The 25,122-nt window shown below is 35.1% G+C and overlaps 1 protein-coding gene across 8 annotated transcripts in view; it reads right to left on the bottom strand.

Moving 5' to 3' along the window:
* The window catches only part of SNTG1 (syntrophin gamma 1), a 907,627-nt gene that overhangs the window by 252,352 nt on the left and 630,153 nt on the right, over positions 1–25,122 (bottom strand). For all 8 annotated transcript variants that reach the window (XM_032421884.1, XM_032421883.1, XM_032421890.1 and 5 more), the window contains 3 exons: positions 24,398–24,455; positions 23,536–23,579; positions 23,401–23,442 (listed from right to left, as the gene is read on the bottom strand). In XM_032421884.1, the coding sequence (XP_032277775.1) occupies positions 23,401–23,442; positions 23,536–23,579; positions 24,398–24,455 (144 nt within the window). The remainder of the gene's footprint in view (positions 1–23,400; positions 23,443–23,535; positions 23,580–24,397; positions 24,456–25,122) is intronic.

Raw genomic sequence — 25,122 nt, 5'->3', positions numbered from 1 at the left:
TGCCTGTATGGATTTGCCTTTCTGGATGTTTCATGTAAATGAGATAATACAATATGTGGTCCTTTGTGAATAGCTTCTTTTACTTAGTGTGTTTTCAAGATTCACCCATACTGTATCCTGTATCAGTATTTTTATCCTTTTTATTGTCAAATAACTTTCCATTATGTGAATATACCACATTTTGTTCATCCATTCATCAGTCGATGTGTTTTTTCTGCTTTCTGGCTACTATGAATTATGCAGCTATGAGCATGTGTGTATAAGTGTGTGGATATATTATTTTCCTTGGGTACTTACTGTAGGATCTCAAATTGCAGAAAATCAAAGACAAAGAAGAAATCCTGAAATAAGCCAGAGAGTGAGGAAAACATCTTACTTAGAAATAAAAACTTTAACATAAACACAAAAAAGTATGTCTTACATGAAGCTCTGAACTGGAAAAAAAATGTTGCATGAATTTTTTTAGGGATTAGAAAAATAATATGCCAGAATACAGATCAAGATAAGAAAAAAGTAATAGTAACAATGTATGGGGTTATTGAAGGGTATAGATAAGTAATATGAATGACAGTAATATATAAGAGAGGAGAGGGATGAATTAGGAATATTCTGTAATAAAGTGCCTGAATTATGCATGAAACAGAATAGAGCTATTTGAAGATTAATTAATGCAGATTAATTAAAAAGGTATATTGGAGGAAGTAAAAATACAATTGGAGTGGAAAGGGGCAGAAACAGAATAAATGCTCAACAAATAGAATGGATTTATAAACATAGTAGATATTGATTCAGTTTTATCAATAATCATTTTATATTTGAATGGTCTAAATATATCTATTAAAAAAGAGATTGCCAAGAGGATATAAAATATCTAACTCTAAATACTACCCCCCAAAATTTAATATAAGATATTGATAAGTTTAAGGTAAAGGCTTACAGAAAAATGTACCTTGCTAACACCAATTAAAGATAGCTGGAGGAGATATATGAATTACACACAAAGCCAACTTCAGAACTGAAATAATTTCTCCAGGTTAAAGAGGGGAATTGAATAATAATAAAGTGGTAGAATCTAAGACTATATAGTAATACTAAATAATCTAACAGGAGAATATCAAAATATGTGAGGTAAGTACAGATAGAATTGAAGGAGAAATAGATATGTCCATTATGATGGTTGTAGACTTCAACAGCACTCTTTGAAGAATTAATAGTTCAAGCAGGTAGCAATTCCACAGTGGTATAGTTGAACAACACTCTCATTCTAATTCATACAATAGACTTTTCCAGAATATGCCATCCAAAAACAGTAACATGTATATTCTTCCCAAGCTCACATGGAAAATTCATTAAGACAGACCACATTCTAGTTCAGAAAACAAAATTTAACAGATTTAAAAGAAAAGAAATCATACAAACTATGTCCCAAGGCAACAAGGACTTTAAAGTGGAAATCACTAACAGAAAGAGAGCTGGAAAATGCCCCAAATATTTGAAGATGAAACAGTACCTTTCTATATAACACATAGTCACAGAAAAAGCCTGAAGAGAAATTGAAAAATATTCTGAGCTCAATAAAAATGAAATACAAATTTTCAAAATTTATGAAATGCAGTGAAAGGAATGCTTAGAGAGAAATTTATATCATTAAGTGCATATATTAATAAAGGAGATTTAAATCAGTGCTATAAGCTTCCTCTATAAGAAACTACAAAAAGTAGAGCAACAGAAGCCTAATATACAAAGAAAACAAACAATAAAAATGACATAGGAAATCAATGAAATGGAAAACAAAGGCAATAGAGAAAAATCAATGAAACAAATTCATGTTCTTTGAAACATGAATGAAGATTAAATAAATATGAACAATGATTAATCAAATTGATAAAACTAACCAGACTAACCAAGAAATAAGAAAGAAGATACAAATTACCAATATCAAAAATGAAAGAGGGGTCATCTCTATTGAACCCATGGGCATTAAAACAAAAGGTTAATAATGGAATACTCTGAACAACTCTCTGCCCACAATTTGGTAACTTGGAAGATATGGATCAATTCTTTGAAAGACACAAATACTAAAACTCACACAAGGAAAAATAGATTTTCTGAAATGGCCTGTATCTGTTAAAGAAATTGAACCAATACTAATAATATGACAAAAAAATAAATAAATAAAAAAGCACCCAACACAGTTTTCCTGTTGAGTTCTATCATATTTAATGAAGAAATGATAACAATCCTCCATAATCTTGTCTAGAATATAGAGGTGGGAGAAACATTTCCTTGCTCATTCTTTGATGTTAACATTATCTTAAAAAATGATTTTAAGAAAACATTATAGAAAAAGAAAATTAAGACTGATATATCTCATTAACACAAGGATCTCCAAAAAATTATTAGCACTTCAAACCCAACAATCTATACAATGAATTATATACCACACCAAACTGGGTTTATTCCAGGTAAGCAAGGAAGATTCAACATTTTTAATTCAATCAGTGTCATCCACCACATCAGAAGGCTAAAGAACAAAAATACTATGGTCATATCAATTGATGCAGATAAAGCATTTGAAAAAACCCAACATATATCCATGATTAAAACTCCAGGCAAAGCAGGAATACAAGGAAACTTCCTCAACTTGATAAAGAGCATCTACAAAACCTCCACAGCTAACATCATATTTAATGGTAAGAAACTGGAATCCTTCCCATTGAGACCAGAAACAAGGCAAGGCTTCTTTTCTCCACAATGTCTATTCAAATAAAATTGAAAGTCTAAGCTAGTGCAATATGATGAAAACAAAAAAGAAATAAAGGTTACATAGATTGAAGGAAGGAAATAAAGCCACCTTTATTCAAGAAATTATCTGTGTAGAAAATCTCAAAGAATCTACCAAAATCAACAGTAACAACAACCAATTCCTGAACCTAATAAAGAAATAAAACAATGGAGCAAAATGGACATTTAATATACAAAAGTGAATTTCTTTGTCAAATCTAACAATATATATATGTAGGATTTATACATGCAAAACTACAAAACCCTAAAGATAGAATAAAAACAAGATAATTTATGTTCATGGATTATAAGATTCAATATTGTTTAGACTTTGATTTTCCTAAACTGATCAATTTAATGTAGCCACCATCAAAATCCTAAAAGCTATTTTGTAGATATCTGGACTCAACAGATATATTTAGGATATTCCATCCTCACAGTAGAATACACATTCTTTTCAAGGGTGCATGGAACATTTTCCAGAATAAATTACATATTAAATCATAAAACAGGCTTCAACAAATACAAAAAGATTGAAATCATACTGTGCACCTTTTCTGACCACAATGCTAGGTCCTCAAAAAGTTAAAAATAGAACTACCCTATAATCTAGCAATTATACTACTAAGTATTTACCCAAAGAATACAAAAATACTATGTCACAGGGATACATGCATCCCGATGTTTATTGCAGCATTACCTACAATAGCCAAATTATGGAAACAGCCCAAGTGTCCATCGACTGATGAATGGATAAGGAAGATGTGGTACACACATGTGCGTGAGTGCACACACACACACACACACACACGCTGGAATATTACTCAGCCATAAAAATAATGAAATTTTGCCATTTGAAATGACATGGATGGAGCTAGGGAGTATTATGCTAAGAAAAATAAGTCGGTTAGAGAAAGACAAATACCTTATGATTTCACTCATATGTGGAATTTAAGAAATAAAACAAATGAGCAAAAGAAAAAAAAAAGAAAGAGAGAGAGAGAGAGAGGCAAACCAAGAAATAAGACTCTTAGCTATAGAGAACAAACTGATGGTTACCAGAGGGGAGGGGGACAGGGGGATGGGTTAAATAGGTGATGGGAATTAAGTAGTGAACTTGTGATGACCACCGAGTGTTGTATGGAATTGTTGAATCACTATATTGTATACCTGAAACTAATATTACACTGTATGTTAACTCACTGGAATTTAAATACAAACAAAAAAATAAAGGTAATTCTAAAGTTTATAGGGATAAACAAGACTTTGAAGAGCCAACAAAATACTGAGGAAGAAGAACAAAGTTAGTGGGCATGCTCTTCCTGATTTCAAGAATTAAACTATAAAGCTGCAATAATCAAGGCAGCATGCTATTGGCAAAAGAACACACATATTGATTAACAGAAGAGGATAAAAAGACCAGAAATAGCCTCACACAAGTATGGTCAACTGATCAACAAAGGAGTAAAGACAATACAATGGAAATTCATAGTTTTTTGACAAATGTGCTGAAATAATCAAAATTCATATGCAAAAAATAATCCTTTTCACAAAGATTAATTCAAAATTAATCATAGAACTAAATGTAAAATTCAATATTATAAAATATTTAGAAGAAAGTAAAGGACGTTACCCAATGATCTTGGGTTTGGTGCTAAGTTTTTAAATGCAACACCAAAAACACAATTCATGAGAGAAAAAAATTGATGCATTGAACTTTATTAAAAAGACAAACTTCTGAAAAATATACTTTTAAGAAAATGAAAGGCAACTCAACCACAAACAGGGAGAAAATATTTTTAAAACATATATTTTAAAATATACTTGATGATGTATCCAACATATACAAATAGCTATCTTCAATACATACCAAGAACTTAACTCTCAACAATAAGAAAACTCGCAACTCAATTAAATAGTGGGCAAACTGTACAAACAAACATATCATCAAAGAAAATACAAATAAGGCAAATAAGTCTATGAAAAAAGTGCTCAACATCATTTGTCATTAAGGAACTGTAAATTAAAATAATAATGAGATACTACTACACACCTGTTAAAATGGTTTATAACCAAAAAACTGACAATGCCAATTGCTGGTGAGAATATCAACAATGGCAACTCTCCCTCATTATTCATGGATGTGCAAAATGGCACAACCTTTTTGGAAGACAGTTTGGCAGTTTCTTACAAACTAAGTATAGTCTTACTTTGTAATCAGCAATTATAGTCCTAAATTATTGTCAATTAATTTGAAAATTTATGTCCACACAAAAACCTGTATGCAAATATTTATAACAGCTTTATTCATAATCACCAAGAAATGGAAGCAAGCATGATGTTCTTCAGTAGGTGGATGGATAAGGAAACTGTAGTGCAGTTGTTTACTATTCCATTGTATGAACAATGGAATATTATTCAGTGCTTGAAAAGAAATGAACAATCAAGCCATAAAAAGACATGGATTATTCATAAATGCACATTGCTAAATGAAACAAAACTATCTGAAAAGGCTATATTCTCTGGGATCCCAATTATACAACTTTCTGGTAAAGGCAAAACTATACAGACAGTGAAATTGTCATTTCCAGGTAATGCTGGCATGTGCAGGAGTAGGAAAGGAATAGATGAAGAGGATTCTTTGGGAAAGTGAAACTATCCTATATGGTATCATAATGGTGATACATGATACTCTGCACTTGTTAAAACCCATAGAATTTACAGCCAAAAAGTGAGAGATCCTTAATGTGTACAAATCTTTTTAAAAAATCATTTAGGAGATTGGGGGATATTATGATGTAATACAGAACGTGACAAGAGAGTCTAATTGTATTATGAATGTTTGAAACAACCTCACTGAAGGGATTGGGATAGTGGTACTGAGTTCTTTAACTTTGGAAATGAATAAAATCTGTAAGACTGTAGGCAAAAAACCAAAACAGACAAACAAAAAACAAAACAAAAACCTGTACATAAACTCTACTCGAGTTAAAAAAGTTTTCCCATTGGGTAATGGGTTAACAATTCTTATACTGCTGTACATGTGTATTGGATTTGAACACTTAACCAAATGTATGGAAGATGATGTAGCCACCTGTTGAAGTGGGAGGTTACAGATAAGCAAGAGAGGAGGCTAGAATGATCCATATTATAAAGGATTAGGTTGGAGGCAGCCATATAAACTCATTTTCAGCTTAATACAAATACATAATTATATAGAGAAATGTGTATGAATGCATTTGTGCATATGAACAAGTCTGTACCCACATGTATTTCCTTGTTCCATCAGCTGAAAGTATCTTGAAGGTACTTTACTCCAGCAGCGATGAGCACACTTAAGACTCAGATTTTGGTTTCTAATACATTCTCTAATAAAGGGAAGCAGGACCTCTAGGAGAAATGGCTATTTTTGGGTTGGCAGGAAATATATAAGATGATCCTGAAACATATCTTAGTGCCAAAAAGGAAGAAATGCTAAAAAAAATTTATTTATTTGTTTTTAAAGATTTTATTTATTTATTTGACAGAGAGAGAGAGACAGCAAGAGAGGGAACACAAGCAGCGGGAGTGGGAGAGGGAGAAGCAGGCTTCCCGCAGAGCAAGGAACCTGATGCGGGACTCAATCCCAGGACCCTGAGATCATGACCTGAGCCGAAGGCAGACGCTTAACGACTGAGCCACGCAGGCGCCCCCTAAAAAAAATTTTTAAAAAAGGCTGAGGGAGTATTTCAAAGCCACACTGAAACCAACTAAAAGAGCTCCCATGGGTCAATGCTAGAATCACTTGAGCAAAAAATAAATAAATAAATAAAGTAGCATTGGCTTCTAATCCAAAATATAAAATAAATATCCACAAGTCTATACTGATCTATCAATATGATTGAATAAACAAATAAACTAAGGTGTATAGACAAATCTCCTACATAGCGGAATTTCAAAGATTGTAAGTAGCCAACACATTGTTGTGGAGGTGAAGCATATTCTGCATTGTTTAAGTGTGGGCTCTGTATAGTATACTCCTTTCAAAGAAAACAGTATGGAAAGAAAGCAAAAAAGTAACTTTATAGTGGAGAAACTTGACAAAATCTATCTTAGCGAGGTGATCAAAGTTAATATTACTGTTAATAAAGTCATGTTAATGGTATGTACACTTTATATGATATGACAAGAATGCATTTTGCCTCTATGGTCTTCCTACCCAACACACATAAGCCAGTCTAATCACAAGGAACAAATGAGAAAAAAACCCAATTGAGGTACATTCCACAAAATATCTCACCAGTATTCCTCAAAACTGGTAAGATTATCAAAGAAAGGAACCCTGGAAAATATTAGAGTCAAGGGGAGCCTAAGAAGACATACTACTAAATGCAATGTGTGTTCTGGAAGGGATCTGGGAACAGAAAAAAAAGGTATTAGATAAAAACTAAGGAAATCTGAATAGAGTGTTATTCAGACTTTCATTAATAATAATATATCAATATTGGTTTTATTAATCATCAGAAATGTATAATAATCCAAGATATTAATAATAGGGAAATCTGGGTGTAGAATATATTACAACACTCAATACTATCTTTATAATTTTCTGTCAATCTAAAACTGTTCTAACATAATCAGGTTTTTCAAAAAATCAAATATAAAAAAATAAAAAATAAAAATAAAAATAAAATATGAAAAGAATAAAGTTTGGGGACTTGAATTTTTCAATTGCAAAACTTACTGCAAAGTTACAATAATCAATGGTGTGATATTGGCATAAGCATACACAGATTAATGGAACATAATTAAGTATCTAGAAATAAACTTTTAAATTTAGCATGATTCATTGTAACAAAAGTGCCAAAGCAAATGATCCTGGGGAGTTGGATACCCACATTATCTTATCTCACACCATATACAAAAATTTTAAAAAATTGATCATAGACTTAAGTGTAATAGTTAAGACTATAAAACTCTCAGAAGAAAACAGCAATAAATCTTCATATCCTTAGAATTATTAGATAAGACAGCAAAAGCTGTGATCATGTGATAAAGTTAAAATATCTATAAACTGAAATTCATGAAAATCAAAAACTTTGAGTTTCAAAAGATACAATTAAGAAATTGAAGAAACAAGCCAAGACTGGGAATAATATTTGCAAATTATATATTTGACCTGCACCCAGAATGTATAAAATAAACAAACTCTTTGAAATAGATAAATCAAGTAACCCAATTAATCAAGAATATAAAGGAATATCATAAGGACATAAAAAAGATGTTTAATATTCTTAGTCATTAAGGAAATGAAAACTAAAAACATAGTATTATGCTACTTCATAGGAAACATAGATATGTAGACATGCTTTCTTTTTCTTTTTCTTTTTTTTTTTTTGTTTGGCATTTTGTTTATATTTGAAAACATATACATAAAATCTAGATACATTTCTTGTGACATTCCTTAGTTAATAGCCGATCCCTTTATTCCATGTATTTTCTTTCTGAAAATTCTATTGTTAGAATTCCTGAATAGAATATCTCTAATATTCTTTTCTGTCTTATTGCCTACTTGTTATTTTATCCCATTTTGACCATTGTCTCAACTTTCTTTTGTAATTCTTCTATATTCTATAGTTTTTTTCAATATTGCTATCAAAGTTTAAATATCTTCTTTTTTTCTCCACATGTTCCTTTTATACATAATGATGGTTTTTAAAACAATGTATATAAATAAGTCTCTGCAACATCTCTGAAAACATTATCGTACTGAGTCCTCCCACTTTTTTTCTTAACCATTGCATTGTCTCTTTCCTTCAATTTTTTTTTTTCTCTGCTTTAGCTGTTGTCTTGATGTGGACAATTTTCTTCAAATATTGGTGATCCTTTCATATCAGTCAATATTTAAGAGTGAGCCACTGAAAAGCAAATTGACAGCTTTGGGTAGAGGACACATGGTTTATCCACTACTGGGCTCTACTGTGGAGTTACTGGTGGAAACTCAGCCTGCACTGGAAGAGCCCAAATGTATTATTTGTGGGTTATTCCTTTTAGATCAATTTCACTATAAATGTCACCTACTCTCCTAGTGGTAAAAAACAAAATAAAACAAAAACAAAAAACCAAAGAACCAAAAACAGCTAGATGCCAGTGTTCTGAGAGTTAAAAGAAGGGAAAAGGCAGAGAAACCTGCTGTTCAGAATATCTATCTCACTTTAGGAGGAGAAGTAAGATGGCGGAGGAGTAGGAGACCTAAATTTCGTCTGGTCCCAGGAATTTAGCTAGATAGTTATCAAACCATTCTGAACACCTACAAACTCAACAGGAGATCAAAGAAAATAATAGCATCAATTCTATAAACAGAAAAGCAACCACTTTATGGAAGGTAAGACATGCAGAGAAGTGAATCCAAGGCGATATTCAGGAAGATAGACTGCGGGGGAGGGGGCCTTCATCCTGCTGCTTCTGGCAAGTGATAGAGCAGCGGAGCACAAAATTGGAACTTGTGGAAGTCTGCTCCACTGAGGGATGTCACTCCAGTGTCTAAGCAGGGGGTGGAACCCTCACTGGGACAGTGTGGTCTCAGCACCCTCAGGGTCACAGAAAGACCAGGGATGCCTGAATGTGGCAAAGCTCCCAGGTATCAGAGCAGGGAACCCGGCTGCAAAGACGGAGCCAGGAGAGGGCTCTCAGCTTGGGGTTGCCATAAACCGTGATTTGCAGCACAGTCAGGGCACTGCTTTTAGGGGAGGGACCCAAAAAGGGGCAGATACGGGGAGACTCCCCTTCCTCCCCCGGGAGGAGTGGCATGGGAGTGCACCGCAGGAATCTGCTGGGTTTGGAGACTCCAAACGGGATCAGGTGCCAGAGATAGAAATTCTTGGTCACAGGCCAGGTGAGCACGGAGTACGGCCAGAGACCAGGGAGATAGAAGTGATTGACTGTTTTTCTCTGGGGGCTCACTGAAGAGTGGGGCCCCGAGTTCTCGGCTCCTCTGGGGCAGAGACTGGGAGGCTGCCATTTTCACTCTCGTCCTCCGAAGCTGTACAGAAAGCTGGCAGGGAATAAAAACTACCGAGAGCAAACACGAGCAGATTACTTAGCCCAGCCCCTGGCAAGGGTGGGGCAATTCCGTATCAGGCAAACACATTTGAGAATCACTGCAACAGGCCCCTCCCCCAGAAGATCTGCAAGAACAGCCAGCCAAGACCAAGTTTACCAATCAATGAGAACAGCAGAACTCCAACACAAGGGGAATACAGCACATAGAATTCATGGCTATTTTCCCCATGATTCTTTAGTCTTTCAAAGTTTGTTTTTTTTTTTTAATTTTCTTTTTTTTTCTTTTTCTAGTTTTTTTGGAATTTTCTTTTTCCCTTTTTCAACCAACATCTTATTAATCCCTTTTTTAAAAATCTTTTTTTATTTTTCATTTTTAGAGTCATATTCTATCCCTTCATTGTAGTTAACCTTATTTTTTTGTATATATATATAAGTTGTTCTCTCTTTAAAATTTTGGGATACAGTTTCTTCTAATAGACCAAAATGTACCCTAAGTCTCTAGTGTATGGCTTTGTTCTAGTCTCCTGACTGATCATATTCTCTCCCTTTTTTTTTAAATTTCTCTTCTTTCTTTTTTCAACCAACTTCTTATCAATTCCTTTTATAAAATCTTTTATAATTTTTATCTTTACAGTCATATTCCATCCCTTCATCGTATTTACCCTTATTTTTGTACATATGTAAGTTTTTCTTTCTTTAAAATTTTGAGAGACAGTTTCTTCTAACAGTCCAAAATACACCCCAAATCTAGTGTGTGACACTGCTCTATTCACCAGCCGGATCATATTTGATCATATTCTTTTCTTTTCTTTTCTTTTTCTTTTTTCTTACTTTACCTTTCTTTTCCCCCCAGTTTTGGGTCTCTTCTGATTTGTTTAGTGTATATTTTTCTGGGGTCATTGTTACCCTGTTGGAATTTTGTTCTCTCATTCATCTGTTCTCCCCTGGACAAAATGACAAGATGGAAAAACTCACCTCAAAAAGAACAAGAGGCAATACCGACTGCCAGGGACCCTAAACAATATGGACATTAGTAAGATGTTGGAACTAGAGTTCAGAATGATGATTATAAAGATAAAAGCTGGGCTTGAAAAAAGCATGGAAGATACTAGAGAAAGCCTTTCTGGAGAAATAAAAGAACTAAATCTAACCAAGTTGAAATCAAAAAGGCCATTAATGAGGTGCAATCAAAAATGGAGGCTCTAACTGCTAGGATATATGAGGCAGAAGAGAGAATTAGTGATATAGAAGACCAAATGATGGAGAATAAAGAAGCTGAGAAAAAGAGAGATAAACAACTACTGAATTAGGAGGGCAGAATTCGAGAGATGAGTGATACCATAAGATGAAACAATATTAGAATAATTGGGACCCCAGAAGAAGAAGGGGGGGGCAGAAGGTATATTGGAGCAAATTATAGCAGAGAACTTCCCTAATTTGGGGAAGGAAACAGGCATCAAAATCCAGGAGGCACAGAAAACCCCTTTCAAAATCCATGAAAATAGGTCAACACCCCAACATCTAATAGTAAAACTTACGAGTCTCAGAGACAAAGAGAAAATCCTGAAAGCAGCTCAGGAGAAGAGATCTGCAACCTACAATGGTAGAAACATTAGATTGGCAGCAGACCTATCCACAGAGACCTGGCAGGCCAGAAAGGACTGGCATGATATATTCAGAGCACTAAAGGAGAAAAATATGCAGCCAGGAATACTATATCCAGCTAGGCTGTCATTGAAAATAGAAGGAGAGATAAAAAGCTTCCAGGACAAACAAAAGCTAAAGGAATTTGCAAACACCAAACCAGCCCTACAAGAAATACTAAAAGGGGTCCTGTAAGCAAAAGGAGAGCCTAAAAGTAACATAGACCAGAAAGGAACACAGACAATATACAGTATCAGTCACCTTACAGACAATACAATGGAACTAAATTATATCTTTCAATAGTTACCCTGAATGTAAATGGGTTAAATGCCCCAATCAAAAGACACAGGGTATCAGATTGGATAAAAAAAACAAGACCCATTGATATGCTGCCTGCAAGAGACTCATTTTAGACCCAAAGACACATCCAGATAAAAAAGTGAGGGGGTGGAAATCCATTTACCATGCTAAAGGACACCAAAAGAAAGCTGGAGGGGCAGTCCTTATATCAGACAAATTAGGTTTTAAACCAAAGGCTATAATAAGAGATGAGGAAGGACACTATCTCCTATTTAAAGGGTCTATCCAACAAGAAGATCTAACAATTGTAAATATCTATGCCCCTAACATGGGAGCAGCCAATTATATAAACCAATTAATAACAAAATCAAAAAAACACAGCGACAACAAGACAATAATAGTAGGGGACTTTAACACCCCCCCTCACTGAGATGGACAGATCATCTAAGCACAAGATCAACAAGGAAATAAAGGCTTTAAATGACACACAATGGATCACATGGACTTGACAGATATATTCAGAACATTCCATCCCAAAGAAACAGAATACACATTCTTCTCTAGTGCCCATGGAACATTCTCCAGAATAGATCACATCCTAGGTCACAAATCAGGTCTCAACTGGTAACAAAAGATTGGGATCATTCCCTGCATATTTTCGGACCACAATGCTTTGTAAGTAGAACTCAAACACAAGAAGAAAGGTGGAAAGAACTCCAATACATGGAGGCTAAAGAGCATCCTACTAAAGAATGAATGGGTCAACCAGGAAATTAAAGAAGGGTTAAAAAAATTCATGGTAAGAAATGAAAATGAAAACACAACTGTTCAAAATCTTTGGGATACAACAAAGGCAGTCCTAAGAGGAAAGTATATAGCAATACAAGCCTTTCTCAAGAAACAAGAAAGGTCTCAAGTACACAACCTAACCTTACACCTAAAGGGGCTGGAGAAAGAACAGCAAATTAAGCCTAAATCCAGCAAGAGAAGAGAAATAATAAAGATCAGAGCAGAAATCAATGAAATAGAAACCAAAAGAACAGTAGAACAGATCTATAAAACTAGGAGCCGGTTCTTTGAAAGAATAAAATTGATAAACCCCTGTCCAGACTTACCAAAAAGAAAAGAGAAATGACCCAAATAAATAAAATCATGAATGAAAGAGAAAGGCTCACAACCAACACCAAAGAAATACAAACAATTATCAGAACATATTATGAGCAACTATATGCCAGCAAATTAGATAATCTGGAAGAAATGGATGCACTCCTAGAGATGTATAAACTACCAAAACTGAACCAGGAAGAAATAGAAAACCTGAACAAACCCATAACCACTAAGGAAATTGAAGCAGTAATCAAAAATCTCCCAACAAACAAAAGCCCAGGGCCACATGGCTTCCCAGGAGAATTCTACCAAACATTTAAAGAATTAATACCTATTCTTCTGAAACTGTTCCAAAAAATAGAAATGGAAGGAAAACTTCCAAACGCATTTTGTGAGCCCAGAATTATCTTGATCCCAAAATCAGTCAAAGACCCCATCAAAAAGGAGAATTACAGACCAATATCCCTGATGAACATGGATGCAAAAATTCTCACCAAAATACTAGCCAATAGGATCCAACAGTACATTAAAAGGATTATTCACCACGACCAAGTGGGATTTATTCCAGGGCTGCCAGGTTGGTTCAACATCCACAAATCAATCAATGTGATACAATACTTTAATAAAAGAACAAGAACAATATGATCCTCTCAGTAGATGCAGAAAAAGCATTTGAGAAAGTACAGCATCCTTTCTTGATGAAAACTCTTCAGAGTATAGGGATAGAGGGTACATACCTCAAAATTATAAAAGCCATCTATGAAAAACCCACAGTGAATATCATTCTCAATGGGGAAAAACTGAGAGCTTTTTGCCTAAGGTCAGGAACACGGCAGGGATGTCCACTATCACCACTGCTGTTCAACATAGTACTAGAAGTCCTAGCCACAGCAATCAGACAACAAAAAGAAATAAAAGGCACCTGAATCAGGAATGAAGTCAAAATCTCACTCTTTGCAGATGATATGATCCTTTATGTGGAAAACCCAAAAGACTCCACCCCAAAACTTCTAGTACTCATACAGGAATTCAGTAAAGTGGCAGGATATAAAATCAATGCACAGAAATCAGTTCCATTTCTATACACCAACAATAAGACAGAAGAAAGAGAAATTAAGGAATCAATCCCATTTACAATTGCACCCAAAACCATAAGATACCTAGGAATAAATCTAACCAAAGAGGCAAAGAATCTGTACTCAGAAAACTATAAAATACTCATGAAAGAAATTGAGGAAGACACAAAGAAATGGAAAAACGTTCCATGCTCATAGATCGGAAGAACAAATATTGTGAAGATGTCCATGCTACCTATAGCAATCTACACATTTAATGCAATCCCTATCAAAATACCATCAATTTTTTTCAAAGAAACAGAATAAATAATCCTAAAATGTGTATGGAACCAGAAAAGACCCCAAATAGCCAGAGGAATGTTGAAAAAGAAAAGCAAAGCTGGCGGCATCACAATTCTGGACTTCAAGCTCTATTACAAAGCTGTCATCAAGACAGTTGGTATTGGCACAAAAACAGACACATAGATCAATGAAACAGAATAGAGAGCCCAGAAATGGACCCTCAACTCTATGGTCATCTAATCTTCGACAAAGCAGGAAAGAATGTTCAATGGAAAAAAGACAGTCTCTTCAACAGTGTTGGAAAAACTGGACAGCCACATGCAGAAGAATGAAACTGGACCATTTCCTTACACCACACACAAAAATAGACTCAAAATGGTTGAAAGACCTAAATGTGAGACAGGAGTCCATCAAAATCCTAAAGGAGAACACAGGCAGCAACCTCTTCGACCTTAGCCACAGCAACTTCTTCCTAGAAACATCGCCAAAGGCAAAGGAAGCAAGGGCGAAAATGAACTATTGGGACTTCATCAAGATAAAAAGCTTTTGCATAGCAAAGGAAACAGTCAACAAAACTAAAAGACAACCAACAGAATGGGAGAAGATATTTGCAAATGACATATCAGATAAAGAGCTAGTAGCCAAAATCTATAAAGAACTTATCAAACTCAACACCCAAAGAACAAATAATCCAATCAAGAAATGGGCAGCAGACATGAACAGACATTTTTCCAAAGAAGACATCTGATCGCTAACAGACACATGAAAAAGTGCTCAATATCACTCATCATCGGGGAAATACAAATCAAAACCTCAGTGAGATACCACCTCACACCAGTCAGAGAGGCTAAAATTGAGAAGTCAGGAAATGACAGATATTGGTGAGGATGTGGAGAAAGGGGAATCCTCCTACACTGTTCGTGGGAATGCAAGCTGGTGCAGCCATTCTGGAAAACAGTATGGAGGTTCCTCAAAAAGTTGAAAATAGAGCTATGCTATAACCCAGCAATTGCACTACTGGGTATTTACCCCAAAGATACAAATGTAGTGATCTGAAGGGGTATATGCACCCCAATGTTAATAACAGCAATGTCCACAATAGCCAAACTATGGAAAGAGCCAAGATGTCCATCAACAGATGAATGGATAAAGAAGATGTGGTATATATATATACACACACACACACACACACACACACACACACACACACACACAATGGAATATTATGCATCCATCAAAAAGAAAATCTTGCCATTTGCAACGACGTGGATGGAACTAGAGGGTATCGTGCTAAGTGAAATAAGTCAATCACAGAAAGACAAGTATTATATGATCTCACTGATATGAGGATTTCTTAATCAGGAAACAAACTGAGGGTTGCTGGAGTGGTGGGCGGTGGGAGGGATGGTGTGCCTGGTTGATAGACATTGGGGCGGGTATCAGCTATGGTGAGTGCTGTGAATTGTGTAAGACTGCTGAATCACAGACCTGTACCTCTGAAACAAATAATACATCATATGTTTAAAAAAAAAAAGAAGAAGATAGTAGGAAGGAAAAAATGAAGGAGGGATATTGGAGGGGGAGATGAACCATAAGAGACTATGAACTCTGAGAAACAAACTGAGGGTTTTAGAGGGGAGAGGGGTAGGGGGATTGGTTAGCCCAGTGATGAGCATTAAAGAGGGCATGTATTGAATGGAGCACTGGGTGTTATACGCAAACAATTAATCATGGAACACTACATCAAAAACTAATGATGTTATGTATGGTGACTAACATAACATAATAAAAAAAATATATTTATCTCATTTTATTGTAGTACAGAACCTCCCCTATGCCCTCTGCTGGGCTTGGAGCCAAATATTCAACTCCTATTTTTGGCTAGAACACCCCTGTTCACTCGGATTCCTATCTGGGTTTTGTGATGTGGATGTTTGCTAGACATCTGCTTTTGCTTCAGCTTTCTGAGACCTAGGACAGTTCCACTGACATGAAAATCTGCTTTCCATTTTCAAAAATTTACCCATGACTCTGTTTATTGTCATAAAACAGAGTTTCAGGAGGGGGAATAATTAAGAACATCTCCTTTAACTCCATATCTCTGCACTGACTTGCTTAATATTGCACATATACCATGGAGGAAGCTGTCTTTGTTTGTTCCAGCAGCTATAATGAAATACCACAGACTGGGTAGCTTCCAAACACAAGAAACATTTCTTCCAGTCTGGAGGCTGGAAGATCAATATCAGTGTGCCAGCATGGTCAGGCGAGGGCCCTTTCCAGGGGTGTAGACTTCTTGTATTTCACATGAGGGAGGTGGGTAGATAGCTCTGTAAGGCCTCTTTTATAAGGTCACTAATCCCATTTGTGAGGGCTCCACACGCATGACCTAATCACCTACCAATGCTGTCACACTGGCATCAGAATTTCTACATATGAAATCTGGGGAGACACAACCATTCAGACCAAAGCAGATTTGTCTTTTGATAAATAATCCCAAAAGGGTCAAATGTGCTTTTTTCCATGCTATTTCAATATCCCAAACTAGGAACCGAAGGAAGTTTTTTAGTTGTTTATATACACAACATTGGAACTACTGAGTAAAGGCATGATGGTTTCTACAGCACAATTCCATAGCAGCTGTTTTAGGGCTCCCAGACCTTCTTAAAAGTAAACACATGTATAATAGGATATCTTTCTGCCTTAAAATTACCCAAAGAGCCATTCCCTATCCAAGTGACCCTAGGTATTTGGATCTTTAACCAGATCTTGGGTTTTTCCCTTTCTGATTCCTAGATCTCTGTTCCAGAGAATCATGTGTATTGCCCCAATTACCTCAGTAGTAGCTTGTAGCATCCTGAGATGTCTCAGAACGACTTCAAAAAGTAGATCTCTAGAAGTCTCTTGGGAAGAACTACCCACATTGATAGATGAATGCATAACCCGTGTCTCATTTATTTTTTTTAACCCCCATTAAATTGCAGAATTAAATTGCAGAATCTCAAATCATCTATCCCCTGATGATTCTGTGTATCCATGTGTTTACCAATTAGTCTTTCCATTTGTCCAGTGCTCCATCTTTCTTTCTCTCTCTTCTCTAGTCACCTCTATTAAATTCTCTTAGTTATGGTAGATGCTGACAAGCATTACTGCTTCTGCTGGACAAGTGGCTGCTTCTACCAGGTACCACTTCCTTCACCACATAGTGGTAGTGAGTGTTCTGAGAGACATTTTCTTAGAGGCAGCAAGACATCATTCCTTGCACTCTGATATTTTAAAGGCATTTTGTCCAAAACTTTTCTTCATGGTTTTTTGTGTTGTTGTTTTTTTTTTTTCCCTAATGAGCTCTCTCCCGGGACACAGACTGAATCCATAGGAATTGTGGGTGCCCGAAAGAAAAACTAATCTGAGTAATTATGACAGCTCTCAGTATCACTTCTCAATTTACATGATTTTTCTATACACCTGACTTATAAATGCCATGATTTTGGCATATATCCACTCAGGAAAGAGAACATGGAAAGGTGTGTTTTTTTTTTCTTTTTTTTTTTCAATTTTAATGGACTTTACTTTTTTAGAATGCTTTAAAGTTTACAGAAAAATTATGCAGAAAATTCCCTCCCCATCTTCTTTCACAGAGTATGCTTTATTATTAAGATCCTGCACCAGTCTACGAATTTGTTAACAGCTGATAAGCCCATATCAATACATCATTATTAACTAAGGCCCATAGTTAAATCCACTAGAGTTCACTATTTGCGTTGCACAGTTAGTTCTAGTTTTAACAAAGTGTGTGTTCTTTTAAAATAAAATAATTGAACATTTTAGCTGAAAACAATATTAAGACTGGTTTCAAATAGTCCACCGTTCAAACTCCACATTTCAAACAACAAAAATGAGAAAAGTGTCTGTAACACAATTTTTAAAAAGATTTTATTTATTTATATGAGCGAGAAAGAGAGCAAGTAAGAATGGGGCAGAGGGAGATAAGAGAGGGAGAGGGAGAAGCAGGCTCCCCGCTGAGCAGGGAGCCCAACAGGGGTTTTGAACCCAGGATCCTGGGATCATGACCTGAGGCAAAAGCAGATGCCTAACCAACTGAGCCACCCAGGTGACCCTATAACACATTTTTTAACTTAGATCTTCAAACTTCCATTCTCATACATTTTCTTCTCCTTGCTTTTCAGTTTAGTTATTTTGAAAATAAAATGTCAGTTTTGTGAAAATTTGGATAATCTATATAACACACAATGACCCTCATTCTAACCTGGAGAGTGGGAGTGACTGCAAAGAGTCTTTGCAGGAGGTAAGGAGGGAATATCAACATGTTCATTTCTACCTCAAGTCACTTTGTTCCCCTAGTACAACATGGTCTCCTTGTGCCTGGTGCTATGTATTCTCCGTGTCCATTCCTCTAGATAAAAATTGGCTGAGACCCCACTAAGTAATTGGTTTATCAGACTTCGTTTTGTCTCATTATTAAGGAAGCTGCAAAATTGGATCTTTGAGCTATGTTAGAGAGCAAATAAGGATTTGATGAGAATCAGTAGCCAAGAGTGAAGAACATGCATTTAATTAAAGTGTGGCCTGTGCTATCTATATTCATACCTAATGAGGAGACAGACCTGTAGGCTTAGCAAAGAAGGAACTCCTAATAGTATTAATAAAAAGCTAAGTATGTAGGTAAGGCAAGTTCTGGGTATTTTATTTCTTTCCAAAATCAGACATAGCATAAAATTATTTTTCATATTTTTGTCTTTGCATTAAACATTTCTAAAATCAATGGGAAATATTAAAAGTGTGATTATTTCATATATTGCTTTCCTTGGTGATAGTTAATTTAAAGAAAAAGAGTTCACTATGGTTAGAATTCTTAAGGAAAGTATTAATTAGTTAGACCTCAAAACTTATTTCTAAACTGAGAACCAATTAAGAATTATTAGCAGTTAGGTAAAACATAATTTGTAACTCTATGACATTTTAATCTTTTTTGCCAACATGTAAAATGATGTGTGTTCCCAAGTCACATCCTAAATATGTTCCTTGGTAACTCATAAGACCTCCTAAACTGTTCCAATAAATAAATTAATGCTTTATTTTCAAATGATAGGATATAACACTTTTAAAGTTATTTTCTGATTAATCTAAGTTAAGAAAAAAACATATTCTTTTTATTCCAATGGAAATTTTGAATTAAGTTAAGCATATCATAATAATTAAAATGCTATTAAACAACACTTTATATTAGTTTTCTCAAAATTTGTTTTTATTGCATGCATATATCATTTTAACTTACACAATTTGAGATACTCATTCTGCTCTTGTTAAGAATTACAGTTTTTTAGAGTTTGGTTTAAAAATAAAAATTCAGAACTAGATAGTTCTTTGCATTTCTAATTATCTAATGCTTTCTATCAGTAAAACCATGAAAACAAAAAGCAAATGAATCTCTTTTTTAGAACCCATAAATCTCAAACATGAGACCAGAAATATTTAGAAGGAAACTTCCGGAATCCTCTATCCATCCATTCTGCTTTGCCTAATGATGAGTTATCCTATTTTGAAAGTCTTATTAGATGGAAATTTCAATTATACTAATAGATTCTCATTTCCAACTATATTGATTGTAGACTCAAGATGCATTTTTTTTCTGCTATAGCTAGATCTTATTTCCTTTTATTTCTAGTGAACATAAATAGATCACCACTGTTATATTTTGAGGACCATAAGTCAACATGACCTTTCCTAATAATTTTTTGTACACTCTCTTAATTATTAAACTCTACAGAAATGATGTCCACATAGCAATAAAGTTAGAGACAAAGTTATTTGTATATTCTTTCTTGTTACACAAAGGACTCCATCTTAGTGTATTCCGTATAGATGGTACTCAGATGTTGATATGTGATCAGTTTACCTGTTAATAAAATATAGATAGATAGATGATAGATGATAGGTAGATAGATAGATGATAGATAGATGATAGATAGATAGATAGATAATAGATAGATAGATAGATAGATAGATAGATAGATAGATAGATAGATAGATTAGATAGATAGATAGCAATCAAATTAATGTGTCCAGGGTTCAATGGTAAGGTAAAAAAAAAAAAAAATAGAATCAATCTTAACACCAACAGTGACAATAGATCTGCATTTCCTTGGGGGAAAAAAAAATTGGTACATTAGGGACTTGTGGTATCTTGGGAGTATAACTCATGGACTACAAAACACATTCATACCAAAAATAAAAAGAGACACTTGTTAGGATGAACAAGGAACCCTCATTTTCAAACAGCTCTGTCCCTGTAGGCATGGGTGCCTGCTTCAATTTCAGACTGGGTGTGGTGGAAGGAGCTTGGAATGCAGACCAGCCTGCATTAGGACTCTCTCTGTATGGGAAGCTCTAAGAGGCCAGCATGGATCTCAACAAGACTGCCCAACACTGACACAGAAGTAACCACTGGGAGTAAATAGGGAGAAGAGTGCCAACATGTGAAGCAATATTATTTGATGGCATAAAATAATGCCTAATTTTTCTTAATTGCCAGATTTGTGCAAGGAGTTTCATATACATTGCTCCCATTCAATCTTTATAAAGGTAATTATTAGTTTGTTTTTACAGATGCATCAGAGAGGGACAGAACAAGTAAGTTCATTTGTCTGAAATTACAATGTTAATAAGTGGTCCAGCTAGGACTTGTGGACAGTTGTTTGTGAGTGTGAAAGCCCTCTAAACTGGGTACCCTGCTACCTTCCCACCATGTCACATGCCAAGCAACACTTTCCTAATGAGGAAACTTCAAAAGTTTCTTTCCTTCAACAATTTTCTTCATGCTTTGCATGGTGTGGGTACAGCCCAGAATTGACTTATTTTATGTCCATGCTAGTAACATGAGAAACAAACAGACACAAGTGCTTCAGTGATCTAATTCTAGGCGTTTGGCTAAATACTTCTTTAACAGTCTTATTGGGTGTCCACAACAGACACCGTGGGAGTCCCTTTCTACATAGATTAAACCTTGTAACACCAACACAGAAGTTACGGCTATATTGTTGAAGGCATCCTAAGACTGAAGCTAATCAGGGACCAAATACAAAATTTCCAGCAATGTCAATGAGTAATATAGATGAATAAAAGGAAAGTTATATGCACTCACAACATACTGTCACACCTACTCAATTTGTTTCTGAGTTTGGAACTCTATGTGAATCACTGATTTGGAATACGGAATGTGGTACATCAGCATGCTATTTTAAAACCATCTACATCCTCTGAACTTGTGCCTTTTTCTGCCTATTTAAGTCCATTCTTAAACATTTAAATAATATCTCAGCCCCACTGAGGTATAAGTCAGTCTATTTGCTTAGGTAATTAGCAATGAGGACAAAAGCATCCAATCACTGTTGGAAAATGAGTGGAACTTAAGAATATTAGTGCCTATATTTCAAAGCTGATAAGGTTAAGCCTCTCAAAAAAATAAGTGTACTGTGAAGAGCCACACATAATTTGTAATACAATCCTAAATTCCTTTTCTTTGAAAAAGAATGAACAGCATTAGGAAGTGGCATTATTAGCACATTCCAATCTTTCATGCCGCACTAATCTTGTCTAATCAAAGCTACAGCACAGCTCCTGTAAGCATGCTGCCTGCCTCAGAAGGGCGAATTGCAAACACGACTCCATCTAACAGCATGTGGTTTTAAAAGAGAATGCACTTGGTTTTGCTCCCTGTATAATGAGTTTAAAATCAATTTGTATCTTTGAGAGGAGACTGAAGTTAAAATATCTTTGCTTACATGGCTATATTTAACATTTGCATCTGTATCGGCAGAACAGAGTGCTCTGTGCTGTTCTCTCATTTGTCTCAAACCCGTTCAAAAACACTGCTTTTTCTGAACATATTTGTAGTAAATTCAAGACTCAAAACACATATTTTACAGGATGTTCACCACAGAGTGGCGATACAGTGGCCCCAGTAAGATTTTGGAGACCAAGACAAGAGATGAATACAAACTGGGTGAGTTATTCTAAGCATGCACAATTGAGAACCCTCCCGTGCATCACTGCTTGTGGAACTGTAATTTCTCAAAAACACTTGAGGTGCCTCGTTGAGGTTTGAAATACACAAACCCATCAGAATAGTTTTCTCTAAATAGCTTTTAACAGAGGAGCAATGCATTCAAACACAACCCTTGAACATAAACTTTTGAACATAATTTCTCCTCTATCCCTTCCCATGTGAGCTGCTACAGAAATTCAGTGAAGGCTCTATGAATCTTATTTAATCAACCATGATGAATGTTTCCCAAATGCCTAACACCGTATTATTCTTTTTGTATCATGTTTTATGTCTGTCCCCAACAGAAGCCCTTCAACCTTCCAGCTTCTCCCAAAGTGTGGTTTACAGGCCACCTACAATAGAACCACTTGGGCTAATTGTTAAAATCCGAATTCCTGGGCCCACCTAAACTGACTGAATTAGAATATCTGAGGCTGGGGCTTCAGATCTGCATATTGACCAACATCCAAAAATAAATAAATAAATAAAAACCACAGGACACAACAACACACACACAAAAATTGATGACCATTCTGCCTAGTGCTAATTCAGTATGCCTTGAGATTAAACTCCTCTAAATTTTGTTTCTTTCTCTTTCTCTGTCTCTCCTGTTAATGTCTCTCTGTCTCTGTCTCTGTCTCTCTCTTTCTCACACACACACACACACACACACACACACACACAGTCTTTATATGCTCTTCCAATTGACTCTGCTACTGTGTAAGATTTTACAGACAAATTCTATTGCTTATAAGATTTTAAACATTTGCAAAGAGTTAGAGATGTATTTCACCTAGAGATATACTTCATGGACATTGATTGGCTGAGATTAATAGAAAAACTGAAAAAACACATAACAAGCAATGCTCAAAGTATTTCTTTGAATTACATTTCATCCTGGGTAGTACTCACAGACCTGTGTCTAATATGAAACACACACACACACACACCAATTAAGAGATCATCTGAAAATCTGATTAGCACACTGGACCAATGTCACATCTACCTAATGAATAAATTGAACTGTGTTTAGCAAAGCAGTAGATCCTTATTTGCACATGGGGAAAATTATGATATTAAGAAAAAGTAAAGAAAACTCACCACTTCTTCATGTCTGCATTTTCTCACATTAATTCCATTTATCTGCAATGAAAAGAAAATTATGGTTTCTCTTGGCGTGCTGTGAATTGAATTTATGTTTTGATTGCAAGTAGAAAATAAGGGTAAAATGTGTACCTGTAGAATAGCATCTCCGATAAAAAGCAGTCCTGAAAGTTCCGCTGTGAAGGAAGAAGGGCAATTATTATGCATCAACTATTTTCTTCATACAGATGAAAGAGTTTTATAATTAAGTAAAATCAAAATTGATACAAGGAAAACATTAAATGTTTTATACAGATAACATCTTAAAATATCCACAAATAATAGGAATGCAAAAACAATTGTATGGTTCTGCCCAAACATCGGAACACCTATTTCCATTTAATCCTATAATTTCAGACCTTACAGTTGCCCAAAACTGGTCACTCTTCTGGATGGATGACTAAATTTTCTCATGTACTTATAATATTAAGGTATATCTATGAAAAAAATTTTATCTAGATATTCAATCCATCAACTATGGGATCAACTCTGAGTTTCTTTTTGAACATTAGATTATCTTACTGATTTCAGTCATTGAAACAGTTGCTTTACATCTTTGGTGTTCTCTAGATGAAATTTCATGACAGGCTGTTAAACTGCATATGAGAACTGAAAAAATATGTGTATCAGGAATTGCCTTATTTGATGGGACTTATTATCATTAAATTTGTCTCTGTGTTTGTTTAATGAAACAACTTAAAAGTTGTGTAGTCCCTAATTTATACACAGTCACATGCTCTCTTATCTTTCATCCTTGCTTTCTTGTGAGCGAAACCCTCCCCTGGAGTAATAAAGTGATAGAGTCAGGAATCAGACTTGGCCACTTACTCTCTGGTCACGAGGAACTTGGAGCTAGTCAATCACATATGAATTTATGGTTCCTTAATATGACCTATTCTTCAGTAAGGATGGCTTACAAAGGAATAGTTACTATGTAATTCTCTAAACACTTTACCTCTTTGCTCCTTGGAGATTTTTGAAATGACAACTGGAATATTATGTTCTGCTCCCCCCTGCAAAGAGAAAATCACATATTGTGCTTTTTAATTGCAAAAAAATATGCAGCCTTTAATTAGGAAACTATACATGCTATGAATAATATGTTAATGGACACCAGATACCATATGAATAAACTTGTGGAATTTCTCTACTCAGCAGACACAGCTCCCAAAAAACTTATCTACCTATTTAGAATATACCATGACATCTAGTAATTAATAACAGTTGACTTCGAAAGCTTTTGTTTTTCACATAAAGATTGGAAATGCCTTAAATAGGCATTCTTTTCAATGTGTAGCATGCTGCCCATTGTAGAAATTCTTCTTTAATGTTCAAATACCAGATAATTATGTATTTCCATTAACTAACTAAGTTGTTCTCTGCTGGTGACCAAGCACAGACCCCTTGGGATGCTAAGTGACTAGAGAGATCTTTACCTGCACAAAATGATACAAAAAATCAGAGTGTGCATATGCATGATGGGAAAGGGATCATCTGCATTTCTTTAATTAATATCAGATTCCTCCTTGTGTGAAAGCACATATGAAACAATTAACAGAACAAAATAAACTGACAAGAACACTGTAGTAATTCTTCAAATAATTGACCAAATGAGATATGAAATAATAAAAAAATAAGTGAGACTAATATGGAAGGAAACAAAATAAAGCCTGAAATAAG

Source organism: Phoca vitulina, unplaced genomic scaffold (genome assembly GCF_004348235.1).
Source record: "Phoca vitulina isolate PV1807 unplaced genomic scaffold, GSC_HSeal_1.0 scaffold25, whole genome shotgun sequence".
In the NCBI taxonomy this organism is placed as follows: domain Eukaryota; kingdom Metazoa; phylum Chordata; class Mammalia; order Carnivora; family Phocidae; genus Phoca; species Phoca vitulina.
The sequence above is the reverse complement of the archived record's forward strand: the minus strand, read 5'-3'. Positions and strand labels throughout refer to the sequence as shown.